At 53.2% G+C, this 13,782-nt stretch overlaps 1 protein-coding gene across 4 annotated transcripts in view; it reads left to right on the forward strand.

Annotated features, from left to right (window-relative positions):
• CDK12 (cyclin dependent kinase 12) overlaps window positions 1–13,044 on the forward strand; it is a 29,193-nt gene extending 16,149 nt beyond the window's left edge. The window contains exons 9-16 of one of the 4 annotated variants that reach the window (XR_009279660.1): window positions 1,033–1,110; window positions 1,867–1,983; window positions 2,548–2,679; window positions 3,774–3,988; window positions 6,340–6,786; window positions 9,017–10,681; window positions 10,800–10,852; window positions 13,020–13,044. Coding sequence is in view for 2 of the 4 variants with exons in the window: in XM_058857854.1 (XP_058713837.1) it covers window positions 1,033–1,110; window positions 1,867–1,983; window positions 2,548–2,679; window positions 3,774–3,988; window positions 6,340–6,786; window positions 9,017–9,711 (1,684 nt within the window). In the remaining 2 variants the exon portion in view is untranslated. Of the gene's footprint in view, window positions 1–1,032; window positions 1,111–1,866; window positions 1,984–2,547; window positions 2,680–3,773; window positions 3,989–6,339; window positions 6,787–7,578; window positions 8,115–9,016; window positions 10,862–13,019 lie in introns of those variants that run through there. The other 3 variants (XR_009279659.1, XM_058857854.1, XM_058857855.1) reach the window with 3 other exon arrangements.
• Window positions 13,045–13,782: the final 738 nt, after the last annotated feature.

The following is a 13,782-nucleotide window of genomic DNA, read 5'->3' on the forward strand; positions in this document are numbered from 1 at the left end:
AAGTGAGAAAGTGTAATGATCAAATTTTTTACTATTTAAAATGCAAGCCAACCTGATACTGATGTACTCTTGGGATCAAGAGGGGTGACACATTTGCCCTGGGCTGCTCACTCCTTCAGTGTATTTTTTGGAGAATTTTTCTCTCTTTAAGTTGCTGTTTGCCACTGATTGGTTTTGGGTTTGTTGGGGTTTTTTTTCCAGCTAAAACATTTTAAAGTAAAAATTTCAGGTTTTAGGAAGTGTGAGTAGTACAGGAAGCCTGGGGAACAAGAGTCTGGGCATTTCAGCCACAAAGATGGAACATTTCTCCAGGTGATTGAGAGGCAGAGACTGGAGGATTCAACAGTAGAGCTGAGGATTCCCCAGAGCGTGCACTTCCCACTGGGATGTTCCCAACCAAACTTGAGCAGGGTTTAAAACACAAAGAGCAGTTGGGAAAACCAGTAATTAATCCTAATTAGTGACTGTGAGGCCCAGTTGCTGCTCAGTTCCTGTTCCACACACACGGGGTTATTCCCATTGCAGCCTGCATCCCCCAGCTGCTTCTGGCACTGATTCCTGCTGGCTTGAGGAGAGATGTGGAGGGCTGCAGGAGCCAGGGGTGCTGCCTCTCTCCTCTCCTTCCCTCCCAGCTGTTCCAGAGCTCTGTGTGCACAAACCCAGCTCCTCTGCTGGCCCTGACAGCCACAGGCAGCTGGGCATGGCTTGGGCCAGCAGAGGGAAGTTGGAAATGCAAACAAAAGCTGAAGCTGGGAGGAAATGGGAGCTGTGGCTCCTGTCACACTGACACATCCTCCTTTCCCTGCAAAGAGTTAACGTGTCAGGGGCTTCCTGCTCCAAGCAGCCACTTGCAGGAGGTGATTCCCAGGAGCCCAGGGCTGGGGACTCCTACACACAGGTCACTTTGTCACTACAAGCCCTGATGCAAATCACTCTCCTCAGGCAAAGCTGCTCCCGAGCACAAACGCTGCCGTGTTCAGACGCTCATCCCCAGGGTTTGCTGTCGTGACCTCTTGCTTTTCCTCCTTCCAGCTGTATCCTCGGGGAACTGTTTACAAAGAAGCCTATTTTTCAAGCCAATCTGGAACTGGCTCAGCTTGAATTAATCAGGTAAAGCTTTGCACACGCATGTCTGCGAGGGGAGGTGCTGCAGGAGCTGCTCGTGCACACAGGCAGCGAGTTAGGAGAGCCCTTGTTCTCTGACCTGCCTGGAAAAACAGGGCCAGGAATGCCTGGGAATGCAAATGGGAATGGTCAGGTGTCCACACCTACATCAGGTGTGTGGTTGCTGATTGATGTACCCTCAGTGAACCTTGCTGTGTGTTGAGTCCAAAAATTACGAAGCTGAATTAATTCTCAGGCTGGAAGTTTTAATCCTGGAATGGTTTGGGATGGGAGGGACCTTCAAGCCCATCCAGTGCCACCCCTGACATGGACAGGGACACCTTCCACTGTCCCAGGGTGTTCCAAGCCCCGTCCAACCTGGCCTTGGACACTTCCAGGGGTGTAAACTCCACAGCCTCTCTGGGCAACCTCTTCCAAAACCTCACCACCAGTATTGTAAAAATACTAAAATACAGTTTTAGGAAAAACTATGGAAACTATGGAAAGTTTAAAGTAAGAAACATCAAAATTTTAACATTTGTAGTAAGAAAAAAAACCAAAACAAAGACATTATTTTGAATGGTTTATAAACTCAAGCTCAGCATTTTCCTTTTCCTGATACCTCCTTTTTTCAACACCTCACCTGAGCCGTGCCCAGCCCTGGGTTTATTCCTACGGGGTGTAGCTGTTTTCCCTGGGGTGGGTGGCTCTGCTCTTCCTGGCTGAATTCCACCTGGCTGACTGTTCTTCCCTGCTGCCCAGCCGGCTCTGTGGGAGCCCCTGCCCAGCCGTGTGGCCAGATGTCATCAAGCTGCCCTACTTCAACACTATGAAGCCCAAGAAGCAATACCGGCGGCGCCTGCGCGAGGAGTTCTCCTTGTGAGTCGTGCTGGGCTCCCTGTCCCCTCTCCAAACACCTCATCCCCCTCCAGAGAGGGGCTCCAGGCTGGGAGATCTCCTGGAAGGGTGGTGTCTTCAAGGGGATGTTGTCTGGGGTCTGGTTGTGGGTTTGCCTCGTGCTTCTCATGGTAAAAATCAGAGTGGAAATGTTATGGAATGTCCTCAGCTGGAAGTGATCCACGAGGATCATCCAGTGCAGCTCCTGGCCCTGCACAGACCCCTCAGCACTCCCACCCTGTGCTGAGAGCATTGTCCAAACACTCCTGGAGCTCTGCCAGCCTTGGGGGCTGTGCCCATTGCCTGGGGAGCCTGTTCAGTGCCTGAGCACCCTCTGGGGGGGGAAAACCTTTCCCAAAATCCAGCCTAAACCTGCCTGGCACAGCTCCAGCCACTCCCCACACCTGCTGGTGCCTTAGAGCTGCTGCATCATCACAAACAGCAAACTCTGTGTGCATTCCCCTTGGGCCTGAGGTGTCCTTCTGACACTGAGCTTTTCCACACATTTTCCATGAACTCATCCCTGTTTCCCCACTCTCCCCACAGCATTCCCTCCTCTGCCCTGGACCTGCTGGACCACATGCTGACGCTGGACCCCGGCAAGCGCTGCACAGCAGAGCAGGCCCTGCACAGTGACTTCCTGAAGGACGTTGACCTCAGCAAAATGGCACCTCCAGAGTAAGTCCCAGCTGCCATCCCCCACCGTGAGCTTTGGGAGGGAGACAAGGCGGTTTTTTCAGTCAAAATTAAGATTTCTGGGGTTTTCTGTCGACTCTGCCCTTGTATTTCGTCGTGTGGTTGAGCAAATGGCTTTTCCTGTGCTGTTGTTTTTCTGCCTGACGACAGGCTGTGTTTATAAATCCCAGTTTAATGTTTGTGAGATGCTCTGAAGCTCTGCTGGAAGATGTGCAGTAGATGTAGCACACCCCTGTCTCTGCCCTGGAGAACTACTCAGGCCTCATTAAGGCTGTGTGTTAATTGACTGCCAGGGTTGAGCAGTGTCACTCAATTTTCCACCATTCCAGTCATGCAGGTGATAAAATTTTGTTTTGTGTGCAAGTGGAGCCACAGCTTTTGAGATCCCTTTTTCCTTCAGTTTCTTTTCTCAAGGAAAGGCCTTTCCAGACACTCCCAGACTCCCAGAGCTTGCTGGATTTGCACTCACTGGTTTTGTGTTTCCTGCAGTGAGATCCCAGTGCAAAGTAAATTATTTTTACACTGCCTCTCCTGGCTCTAGGACCTACCCCTTGCTGTGACAGCCTGGCTGCAGTCAGGGATCATGGAATCCCAGGATGGTTTGGTTGGAAGGGACCTTAAAACTCACCCAGTCCCACCCCTGCCATGGGCAGGGACATGTTTCACTAGCCCAGGTTGCTCCAGCCTGGCCTTGGACACTTCCCAGCTTCTCTGGGAAATCCATTCCAGCCCTTCAGCACCCTCACTGGGAGGAATTCCTTCCCAATATCCCTTCCTGAGTCCATTTCTCCATCTGTAAAAGCGGAGCAACATTACAGAGATCTAAAAAGTCGCATCATGGAATGGTTTGGGTGGGAAGGAACCTTAAATCCCATCCAGTGCCACCCCTGCCATGGGCAGGGACAAATTCCAGCATCCCAGGTGTCCCCAAACCCCATCCAGCCTGGCCTTGGACACTTGCAGTGATGCAGAGGCAGCCACAGCAGCTCTGGGATGTGTTCTGAGGAGCTTCCCGTGGGTTTTGAGGCTTTCCCTTGTTTTCCCTGCCGTGTTTCTCACTCGTTGCTCTCTTGCAGCCTCCCCCACTGGCAGGATTGCCACGAGCTGTGGAGCAAGAAGCGCCGGCGGCAGCGGCAGAGCGGGATGGCCGTGGAGGAGCCTCCGGTATCAAAAGTTTCTCGGAAAGAAACTACCTCTGTTACCAGCACAGACACTGTGAAAAACAACAGCAGTCCTGTGCCCCCCCAGCCTGCCCAGCTCAAAGCAGAGCCTGGTGCTGCAGATGCAGTAGGTCAGTGCCCACCTGGGTCTGGAAAAGGCTCCCGGTGTGTTCCCTCCCTGGGTGTGGGAGGTTTGTGTCTGTTTTTTTTAAGCCAGTCTGGTTCTTTTCACCTCTAATTCTGCAGAAAGGGCATTCCAGGCTCTTCTTGTCCTCATTTCATTTATTTTTTTTTTTTTTTTTCCCCTCCTCTCTCTGCTGTGAAGACGCAGAAGGTTCTGTCTGGTCTTCAGAAGTCACTGATGAGCTGACTGTGAATTTGTTCTGAGCTGTGTTATTAGTTCTAAAAGAGGCTGAATGATGAAAGGAGTCGTTGAGTCACTTCAGCCAGTGGAGGAACAAATCATAGGAGTCATAGGCTGGAAGGTGGAGCCGTGTCCAGGGTGTGCAAATGAGCTGAAGTTTGATCTTGTTGATAAATTATATGAAGATGAGGTGTGGGAAGTGTCAGGCTGGTGGGCAAAAAATTAACATTATTGCACTTTGGTGCAGAAAAGATCATCCAGACTGGCAGGACCTGGGCTTGTGCACTGTTCCAAGCAGTGACCAACCCTCCTGTGTCCAGAAAATAGTTGGAGGGGAGGAATGTGGATTTACACAAAGCTGCCCTGATTGTTGTGTAGAAGCCTTACAAAAACCCAGCTATGGGCTGAGGCTTCCTTTGTGTCCAATGCCGTGCTGACAAGTAACGGGGAAGACAGTTCTTGCTCCAGGGAATGCACAATCCATGTGTTCAGTGAAACATGGCAGATGGACAAAAGGTGGTGCTCGGATTAACAAACAGCTGGGAAAAGAATGTCCCGTTCTCCACTGCCTACCAGCAAGAGAAGCTCCATTTTAAGCTGCTGAAACCAAAGCCTTGCACCCTTATTCCCAAAAAGTTCCAGCGTCACTGGCAGTGTGAAGGGACACCCTTGTCACTTGTCACTGGGCTGTGAAGGGAGGTGATGCCACTCCCAGGATGTATTTTAGGATAACCTGGATCCTTGCAGGTCAGGACAGAGTCCTGTGATCCCAGGCCAGCTCCCAGCAAGGAATTGCCTTCTGCTTGACCTAATTCCTTGTGCTGTGTCAGGGAACACGCCCTTCCTCCATCCCAAAGATCTCCATCCTGGAAAACCTTCCGGGTGCAGGAAGGGGTGATCTGGATCTGTGGGGATCTCAGGAGGGGCCGTGCTGTGATTTTTCTGCTGTGGGTTCAGGGCTTCCCTTTCCCCCTCACCCTCCCCACCATGGCCTGGTATCCTCGGGACATTTCCCAAACCCAGGAACGGGGCAGTGGGGCTTGGCTGAGCTGTTTGTGAGCAGCAGCCACGTGTGCTGTGTTTTTGGGGAGGTTTTGGGAGCAGTGCAGCAGCAGCAGCAGCAGCTCTGTGGGTGCAGTGTGTGTGCAGTACCACGGGGTGCTGCTGCCGTGCCGTCGGAGCGGGGGCTGGGAGCGCCGGCACCGCATCCCAAAACCCTCCTCAGCGAGCATCCCTGCCCCCCCCCGGGCTGGGGACACGGACAGGGGGTCCCCAAGTGCCCTGGGACGTGGAAAAGGGGTCCCCAAGTGCTGTGGGACGTGGAGAAGGGGTCTTCAGTGCTGTGGGACGTGGAAAAGAGGTGTTCCTTGCTATGGGATGTAGAAAAGGGTTGTTTAGTGCTGCAGGATGTGAAGGCAGGATGTTCCTTGCTGTGGGATGTGGAGAAGGGGTGTTCAGTGCTGTGGGATGTGGAAAAGGGGTTTTCCTGGTTGTGGGACATGGAGAAGGGGTGTTCAGTGCTGTTCAGAGCTGTGGGACATGGAAAAGGGGGTTTTCCTGGCTGTGGGACATGGAAAAGGGGGTTTTCCTGGCTGTGGGACATGCAGAAGAGGTGTTCAGTGCTGTGGGATGTGGATCGTGGCCGTGGGATGTGGGGAGCAGGTGTTCCTGGCTATGGGACGTGGAGAAGGGCTGCTCCTTGCTGTCAGATGTGGATCATGGCTCTAGGGCATGGAGAAGGGGGTTTTCCTGGCTATGGGATGTGAAGAAGGGATATTTATTGCTGTGGGATGTAGATCATGGCTCGGGGACACAGGGAAGCTATGGGATATGGAAAAGGGGGTGTTCATTGCTGGGTGATGTGGATTGTGGCTGTGGGACATGGGGACAAGGTGTTCCTGGCTGTAGGATGTGGAAAAGGGATGTTCCTGGCTGTGGGATGTGAATCGTGGCTTTGGGACATAGGGAAGGGATGTTCCTGGCTGTGGGACATGGGGAAGGGCTGGTCCTGGCTGTGGGACATGGGCACCAGGTGTTCCTGGCTGTGGGACATGGACACGTGCAGTGCCAGAACCCCAAACCTCACGTCCCCACCGGTGCTCCCCGTGTGTCCCGCAGGCCTGGGCGACATCACCCAGCAGCTGAACCAGAGCGAGCTGGCCGTGCTCCTGAACCTGCTGCAGAGCCAGACCGACCTGAGCGTGCCGCAGATGGCCCAGCTGCTCAACGTCCACTCCAACCCCGAGATGCAGCAGCAGCTGGAGGCTCTCAACCAGTCCATCACGGCCCTGACCGAGGCCACGGCGCAGCACCACGAGCCCCCGGCGGCGGCGGCGGCGGCGGAGGAAGCCGTGGAGGAGCCGCCCGCGGAGGTGGCGGAGGAGCAGCAGACTCCGGACGCAGGCAGCGCTCAGGGAGACATGCAGAACGTGCTGGCCGTTCTGCTGAGCCAGCTGATGAAGAGCCAGGAGCCTGGGATAACCCTGGAGGAGAGCAACGGGGAGAAGAGCAACGAGCAGCGGGGGCCCAGGAAAACCCCGACGAGGCATCCCGAGGACAGCACAGGTAAATAAAACACACCTGATGCGAGCAGTGAGAGCATCCCGGCTGCTGGTTGAGCTGCAGCCAGGAGTGAGGCCTTGGAGTGCTGGGAGAGAGGCAGCAGGGAGGGGATGGGAGGAGGGAAGGGGGTAGGATGTGGTCGGACATCAGGAAAAAGGACCCTTGACCCCATCCCTGTGGTAAGTACTGGACTGCTCAGGAGGCTGAACAGCTGCAAACAGCCCAAACAGGCAAATAAATGCCCTAAAATTCATGAGTGTTCTACTGTCAGTGAGTCAGTGAAGATGAATTGGAGGTTTTGGGGTTTGCCCAAAAATGCAAGGGAAGTTTGGAGGGTCAGTTCTTCCTCAAGCCCCCCACAGCAATCAGTTTAGACATGCAGGGAGTTTTTTTTTGCACAGGATGCTGCTGCGTCTCTGCATTTTTTCCCCAGCTCTTTTTCACCATCCCCTCCCTGCTCTCTTAAAAAAAAAATATATATAAATAAATAAACCTGCAGAGATGATTTTAAAGAGCTGAAATAGCGGTGAGTGCTGAAGGGAGGGATAGTGGCAGCTGTGTAGGTAAAACCTGAGCATCCACAACTGCCTGGTTCTACCTGGAGCTAATTTTTGAGCCCTGAAAAACTCAGCATCTCCTGAAGCTGAACCCAACTGCTGCTTCTTATAGTTTAAAAAAAAAACCCTGCTTGTGTCAGTGAGCTCTCGGATTTCTTTCCAAAGGTGAGTGTAAATGTCTCCATGTCTTTTTTTTTTTTTTTTTTTTTTGTTTCTGTTGATTTTTTGAATTTATTAGCAACAGCCTGTGACGACCTCACCAAATTGTAGAAGTGCCTCCTGAGTATGTCTCAGACTCTCCGGGGAGCCTGTTTTGGCCCGATCCCACCTCCTGCAATGTAGCTGAACGTGCTGTGTTCTCGTGCCTTCAACACCCGCCCACCACGAGCCAGTTGTGATCGTGCTTTTTTTTTTATTTTTATTTTATTTTTTTTTTTTCTCCTCCTCCTTTTTTTTCTTTTTATTTTTTTTTTTTGTTGTTGTTGCCCTAGTCCTGGAAGATAACTAGGTTACTGTAGAGCAGATGGAATTCGATGCCGTTGTTCTCTGTTGATAATTCTTTGGAATGATTTGCTGTCCCCCAGATCAGCTTGGCTTTACAAATTTTACCTGAAGATTGTTTGTTTTTTTGTTTTATTTTTTTTTTTTCCGTTGTTGTTTTATTTTTCTGGATTTCAATACAATCTAGTTTTCAAAGTGGACTGACGGATACGGGTGGAGGGGTGGTCCTGGAAGACTACTGGTTTTCACAATAAAGTTTGACCTTTTTAATAACCAGTTTTGCCAATGATTTGAGGATCTGATTCCAACGAGGTGTGCACGGGGCTCTGCCATCGCCAGTAATCCCTTCCCCCGTGCTCAGGTGTGTGGCAGGGCTGGTTTTGGGGAGCAGGTGGTGTCCCCTCCCTGCTGTCACCTGTGTCACCCTCAGGGGACAACGGGCAGTGCTCTGCTCCCTCTCCCTCCTCCCAGGCCGGGACAGAGCAGGGGCGCCGGGGGTCACCCAGCTTTGTTCTTCCAGCAGGGAAACGAATCCTGATGTGGGGAGGAAATCAGGGGTGATGGAGAAGAGGGGGGGAGGAAGCAGAAGGCTTTTCTCGTGCTCAGAACAATGCAGATCCTCGGGGGGCGAGCTTGTTTTGACTCTTGGCAAGGTGGGGCAGCAGGGCTGGGGTGGGTGGGAGGGACAGGGTGCCGTGGGGACACCCAGGAGCTGGCAGCCGTGTGCTGGGCTGGCTTTTGTGGCTGTCCCATCCTGGAGCCACCCTGGAAGCGGGGCCGGGCTGTGCCGCATCCCTCCAGCCCCGGGGGGAGCTGGGGCGGCTCCACTTCTGCCTCCTGCTCGGAATCAGCCTTTGACCCGGGAGCGGGAGTTCCCGGCTGTTGGGACAGCTCTTACCGGCGAGTTGGGTGCTCAGAGCCGGGGCCAAAGCGTTAATGAACGTTGTTAACGAACGTTGTTAACGGATATTGTTAATGAACGTTTTTAACGAACGTTGTTAGCGAACGTTGTTAGCGAACGTTGATCTCCCAGCCAGCGTTCAGTTCAAACTCTCCCTCCGCGTCTTCCCAGAGCATCCCAGAGCGGGCGGCCTCGGCAGGGATTGGTTTGGTTTGCTTAGAAATGTCTTTGTGTGTGTTTGAAACGGTGTTTAAAAGGAGTCACCCTTCCACAGCGTGTCCTCCTGGCATTGTCCCACCAGAGAAGAGACCCCCCGAGCCCCCCGGACCGCCGCCGCCTCCTCCGGTGCCCGAAGGGGATCCCTGCGGTGCAGCCCAGGAGTTGAACCCGGCCGTGACGGCTGCGCTGCTCCAGCTCCTTTCCCAGCCCGACCCGGAGCCGCTCGGCCTCGCCGCGCAGGAGCCCCCGGCCCCGCCAGCCCCGGACTACGGCCGCTCCCACCCCACCAGGACTTACAGCACCGACAGCTCCGAGGGGGGATTCGGTGCCGAGGAGCTCAGTGCTGGCCAGACTCTGCTAGAACCTTCTTGTGCCCAACCCCTGGGGAAAAGCAGGACCTTCTTGGGCTCCGTGAGCCACCTCGGGGAGAGCAGCAGCTACCAGGGCACGGGCTCGCTGCAGTTCCCGGGGGACCAGGACCTGCGCTTCGCCAGAGCCCCCGTCAGCATCCACTCGCTCGGGCAATCCTTCACCAAATCCGAGGGGAGCAACAGCAACGCGCTGCTACATCCAGAGGCCAAAATGCAGAGTTACAGCGAGCTGGGGCCGGGAGCAGCCGCTTCCAGTGGGGCAGGAACAGGTCACAGCTGGGGTGCCCCAACCCAGGCACCGTCTTCCTATGGGAAGGCGTTCCGAGGGCCTGGCCGAGTGCCTCCACGGGGGGGCCGGGGCCGGGGGGTTCCCTACTGAGATTCCTGGGATTTCCCCCCTTGCCTCTCCTCCTTTAGCCACAGGACTTGATATTTTTTTTTTTTTTTTTATTTTAGTATTATTCCCTTTTTTTTTTTTCTTTTTTTTTTTAATTTTTTTTTTTGGCCAGAGCAAGGTCTCGTCCGCATTTCAGCTGCTGCAGAGCTCCCTGGGCCATCCCTCCCTCGCTCAGGAGCTGCCAGAGGGTCCCCACTGGCCTCCCGTGCTTGGTTAGTGACAAAAATAATCCCAACCCCCAGCAAACTGAGCCAGGAGAGGGGGGGATTGATGGAAAAGTAGGAATGGAAGGAAGAAGGAATTAAAAAAATGCTGTTTCCCCAAGCTGGGCACTGGAGTTTGCCGCTGGGTCAGGGAGGGCTGGGGGGAGGCCGCTTCCCAAGGCATTTTTTATTTTTTTCTGTCGTCGTTGTTTTGTTTGTTTTCCCCATTTCCTCAAGGGAAAAAAAAGAAATAAAAATGAAAAAGGGGAATTTATTGCTGCAGAGGCACCTGGATGGGTTATCCCAGTAGTGGGGAGCTGGGATGTGACACTGGTTGTGTTTTCATTTCTTTGATGTTGTTTTCTTTCCATAAAACATCCGGTTTTCCCTCTGCTCCAGGGCCAGTCCTGTCCCCTGTGACAGCAGCCTTAGTACATTGATTTTTGGGAAGGGTCTCCAGGTGTTGGATCCCTCCTGCTGTAACTTGGCAGTGAGAATTGTCTTTTTTTCTTTTTTCTTTTTTTTGTGGATTTTTTTTTTTTTAATTTTTGTTTTTTTAAGAGCCGAGGAGAACACCTCCCTGAAAAAAAAAACAAAAAACGGGGATTTCTGTCATTTGGAACTTCCAGAACACTTCAAGAATTAAAAAAAAAAAAGGAAACAAAAATCCCAACACCTGGTGGGATTTGCCACCAGATGGGAGTGATTTGTCCCCGGAATCCTGAGCTGGTGCTGCCCATCCTGCCAAGGTCGGTTGCATCTCAGCCCTTTGAGGTTTCCCAGGTGTTCCTGTGTCATTTCCATGAGCATATTTCTATTTTTGTTGTTGTCAAGGAAGTATTTACGATGGATTTTCTCCTCCCACAGACCCTTGCGCTGTTCATTTCAATGAGACTTAAAAAGAGATGAATAAAACAAAGGTACCTATTTATCAGCTTTTTTTTTTTCCCCCAAGTAGGCCTTTCCTATGGAAAACATTTAATTTTAGAGCCGACAGTTCCGGAGTGTTAAAGGGGAAGGGAATTTTGGGGTGGACCGAGAGATCTTCTTGCTACTAACAGGATTTAATTTCTATTTTATACAGAGAGATAAATTTAAATAAATGCACCTGAACAGGTGATGCTTCTCCACTTGGGGAGATCCTGCCTTACCCAGCTTTGCCGTGGGAGGAAGGAAGGGAGAGAAATTAAATATATTGATAATATTTTTTATTTTTATTTGCTGGTGATGTGCAGGGACTGGTGGCTCCCAGCACTGAGGGGCAACGTTATTTGCAGAATTCCACTGGAAATTTGTAGGGGTTTGGGATTTTTATGATTTTTTCTTGTCATTGTTGGCTTTGTTTTGTTTTGTTTTTTTAAACTTAGTTCGTACCTGATGTGCAGAGAGAAGTTCTGTGAGACACTGAACCCACCAAGGGGCTTTAGGGGGGTTGAATTTCTCGATTTTCCCTTTCCCTCTGGGCTGCTGTTCCTTTTCTTCCCAATCCCATCCCCTTTGGAAGGAAAAGTCTCCTGGTTCCTGTGCTGAATCCTCTTAGGAAGCCGATGCCTGTTCATTGTCTCTCCAGACTGGCACATTCCCAGGAAAGCTGCTGGGAACGAGCCGTCCTCAGCCTCCTCCTGTCGGTGTCACCCCCGCTCTGGGGCCCCAGTTTGGGGGTGCTCAGTCCCAGTTTGGGGGTGCTCAGTCCCAGTTTGGGGGTGCTCGGGCACAGTTTGGGGTGCTCAGTCCCAGTTTGGGGTCACCAGTCCCAGTTTGGGGTGCTCAGTGCCAGTTTGGGGTGCTCAGTCCCAGTTTGGGGTCACCAGTCCCAGTTTGGGGTGCTCAGTGCCAGCTTGGGGGTGCTCAGGCACAGTTTTGGGGTGCTCAGTCCTAGTTTGGGGTGCTCAGGCACAGTTTGGGGGTGCTCAGTCCCAGTCTGGGAGTCACCAGTCCCAGTTTGGGGTCACCAGTCCCAGTTTGGGGGTCACCAGTCCCAGTTTGGGGGTGCTCAGTGCCAGTTTGGGGTGCTCAGTCCCAGTTTGGAGTGCTCAGTGCCAGTTTGGGGGTGCTCAGGCACAGTTTTGGGGTGCTCAGTCCCAGTTTGGGGGTCACCAGTCCCAGTTTGGGATGCTCAGTCCCAGTTTGGGGGTGCTCAGTCCCAGTTTGCAGGTGCTCAGTCCCAGTTTGGGGGTCACCAGTCCCAGTTTGGGGTGCTCAGTGCCAGTTTGGGGGTCACCAGTCCCAGTTTGGGGGTCACCAGTCCCCATTTGGGGGTCACCAGTCCCAGTTTGGGGGTCACCAGTCCCCGTTTGGGGTCACCAGTCCCAGTTTGGGGTCACCAGTCCCAGTTTGGGGTCACCAGTCCCAGTTTGAGCGTCACCAGTCCCAGTTTGGGGTCACCAGTCCCAGTTTGGGGTGGCCTCTCCCAGCTGGCTCCAGCTCCTGTGCAGGGCTGGGCAGGGCCGGCCCTGGGGGCTCCTGTCCCAGCTCCAGCCAGGGATGGACACTCCAGGCACTGTCCCTGCTCCTGGCCGGTGGCAGCTGCCAGCTGTCCCCAGGGACCCTCGGGGCTCCTCTGGAAGGTGATTCCTCCATTCCCTTCTCCGAACCCCCAGGCAGGGACTGGTTATTCCTCTCCCAGTAGCTTTTCCTAACTGGTCCCAGCAGGAACCTTTCAATCCCTGACCAGCCTGGCCAGGGCCTGTGGGGCTGTGCCACCGCTCCTCCCTTCCATCACCTCTTTTATTTCCCCACTTTTTTTTTTAATTTTTTTTTTTTTAATTTTTTACCCTTTTTTACAACGCTCTGCACAAGGAAGACAAAAGGATTCACGGAGTCGGGTGGGATTTCTGCATTTGGAAGGATTTAATCCGGACAAGGGGGGTGAGGGCAGCTCCCCCCTCCTTCCCCCCATCCCAGCTCTGGGTTCAATCCCAAATTCTCCCGCTGTAGCAGTTCCCAGCAGAGCAGCCTCTGCTCAGACTCTTGCTGTACCTCTCCCGAGTTTCCTTCGGAGACCGAGCGCGCCTTTTTTCGGTTGTACCTTTGTCTCTGTACAGATATTTTGTAATATATTAAATTTTTTTTTTGTTTTCTTTTCAGTTTATAAAAATGGAGAAGTGAAGATTGGAAAATTAAATATTTCCTGTTACTGTATCTTGCTTGCCTTTTGCTTCCCGTTGCCTTTGGAATCACACGGTAACTTGTGTTTTCCTTGGAAAGCCTTTTATTCCCTCCCGGTGAGAGGGGTGGGATTTGGCATTGCCAGCCTCTGCAAGCCCCCAAATTCCACTCTCTAATTAAGCTCCGAGCCATCATTAGCCCTGGGTTTCCCCCGGCTGGAAGATGCGGTGGGGGATGCCCCAGCTGGAGCAGGGCATGGTTTGGTTGAGGTGTGAGAGAGGGGGAGAACGGTGCTGCAGGGATCGCAAAGGGAAGGATTGAGGTTGAGATTTGGCCCCAAACCTTCTGCCAGCTCCTGGCAGCCCTTTGGGCAGCGGGGAGGATCCCGGAGGGGATGGATTGTGCTCCAGCCTGAGCCAGCAGGGCAGGGAAAGGGATCTGTGTCATCTCCCCATCCATCCCTTCCTCCGCACAAACCCCTCCGTGCCTTTTCTCTCTGCTGCTCCCAACCCCATCGCGGCTCCTGAAGGGCTCGGGAGGGTCTGTCCCACCCCTCGTGCGCCGGGCAGGAATTTGGGATGGTGGGAGCCAGAGCTGCTCCTGGAATCGCCTCCTTCCAGCTCGGCTGAGGCTGGGGCAGACCCTCCCTGAGGCTCGGGGATGCTCTGTGTCCCCCGGGCCGTGTCGGTGCCTCGATCCCCGCAGAGCCCGGCCGCCGTCTCCCGCTCCAGCCCCGGCTTTC

Source organism: Poecile atricapillus, chromosome 27 (genome assembly GCF_030490865.1).
Source record: "Poecile atricapillus isolate bPoeAtr1 chromosome 27, bPoeAtr1.hap1, whole genome shotgun sequence".
Lineage (NCBI taxonomy): Eukaryota > Metazoa > Chordata > Aves > Passeriformes > Paridae > Poecile > Poecile atricapillus.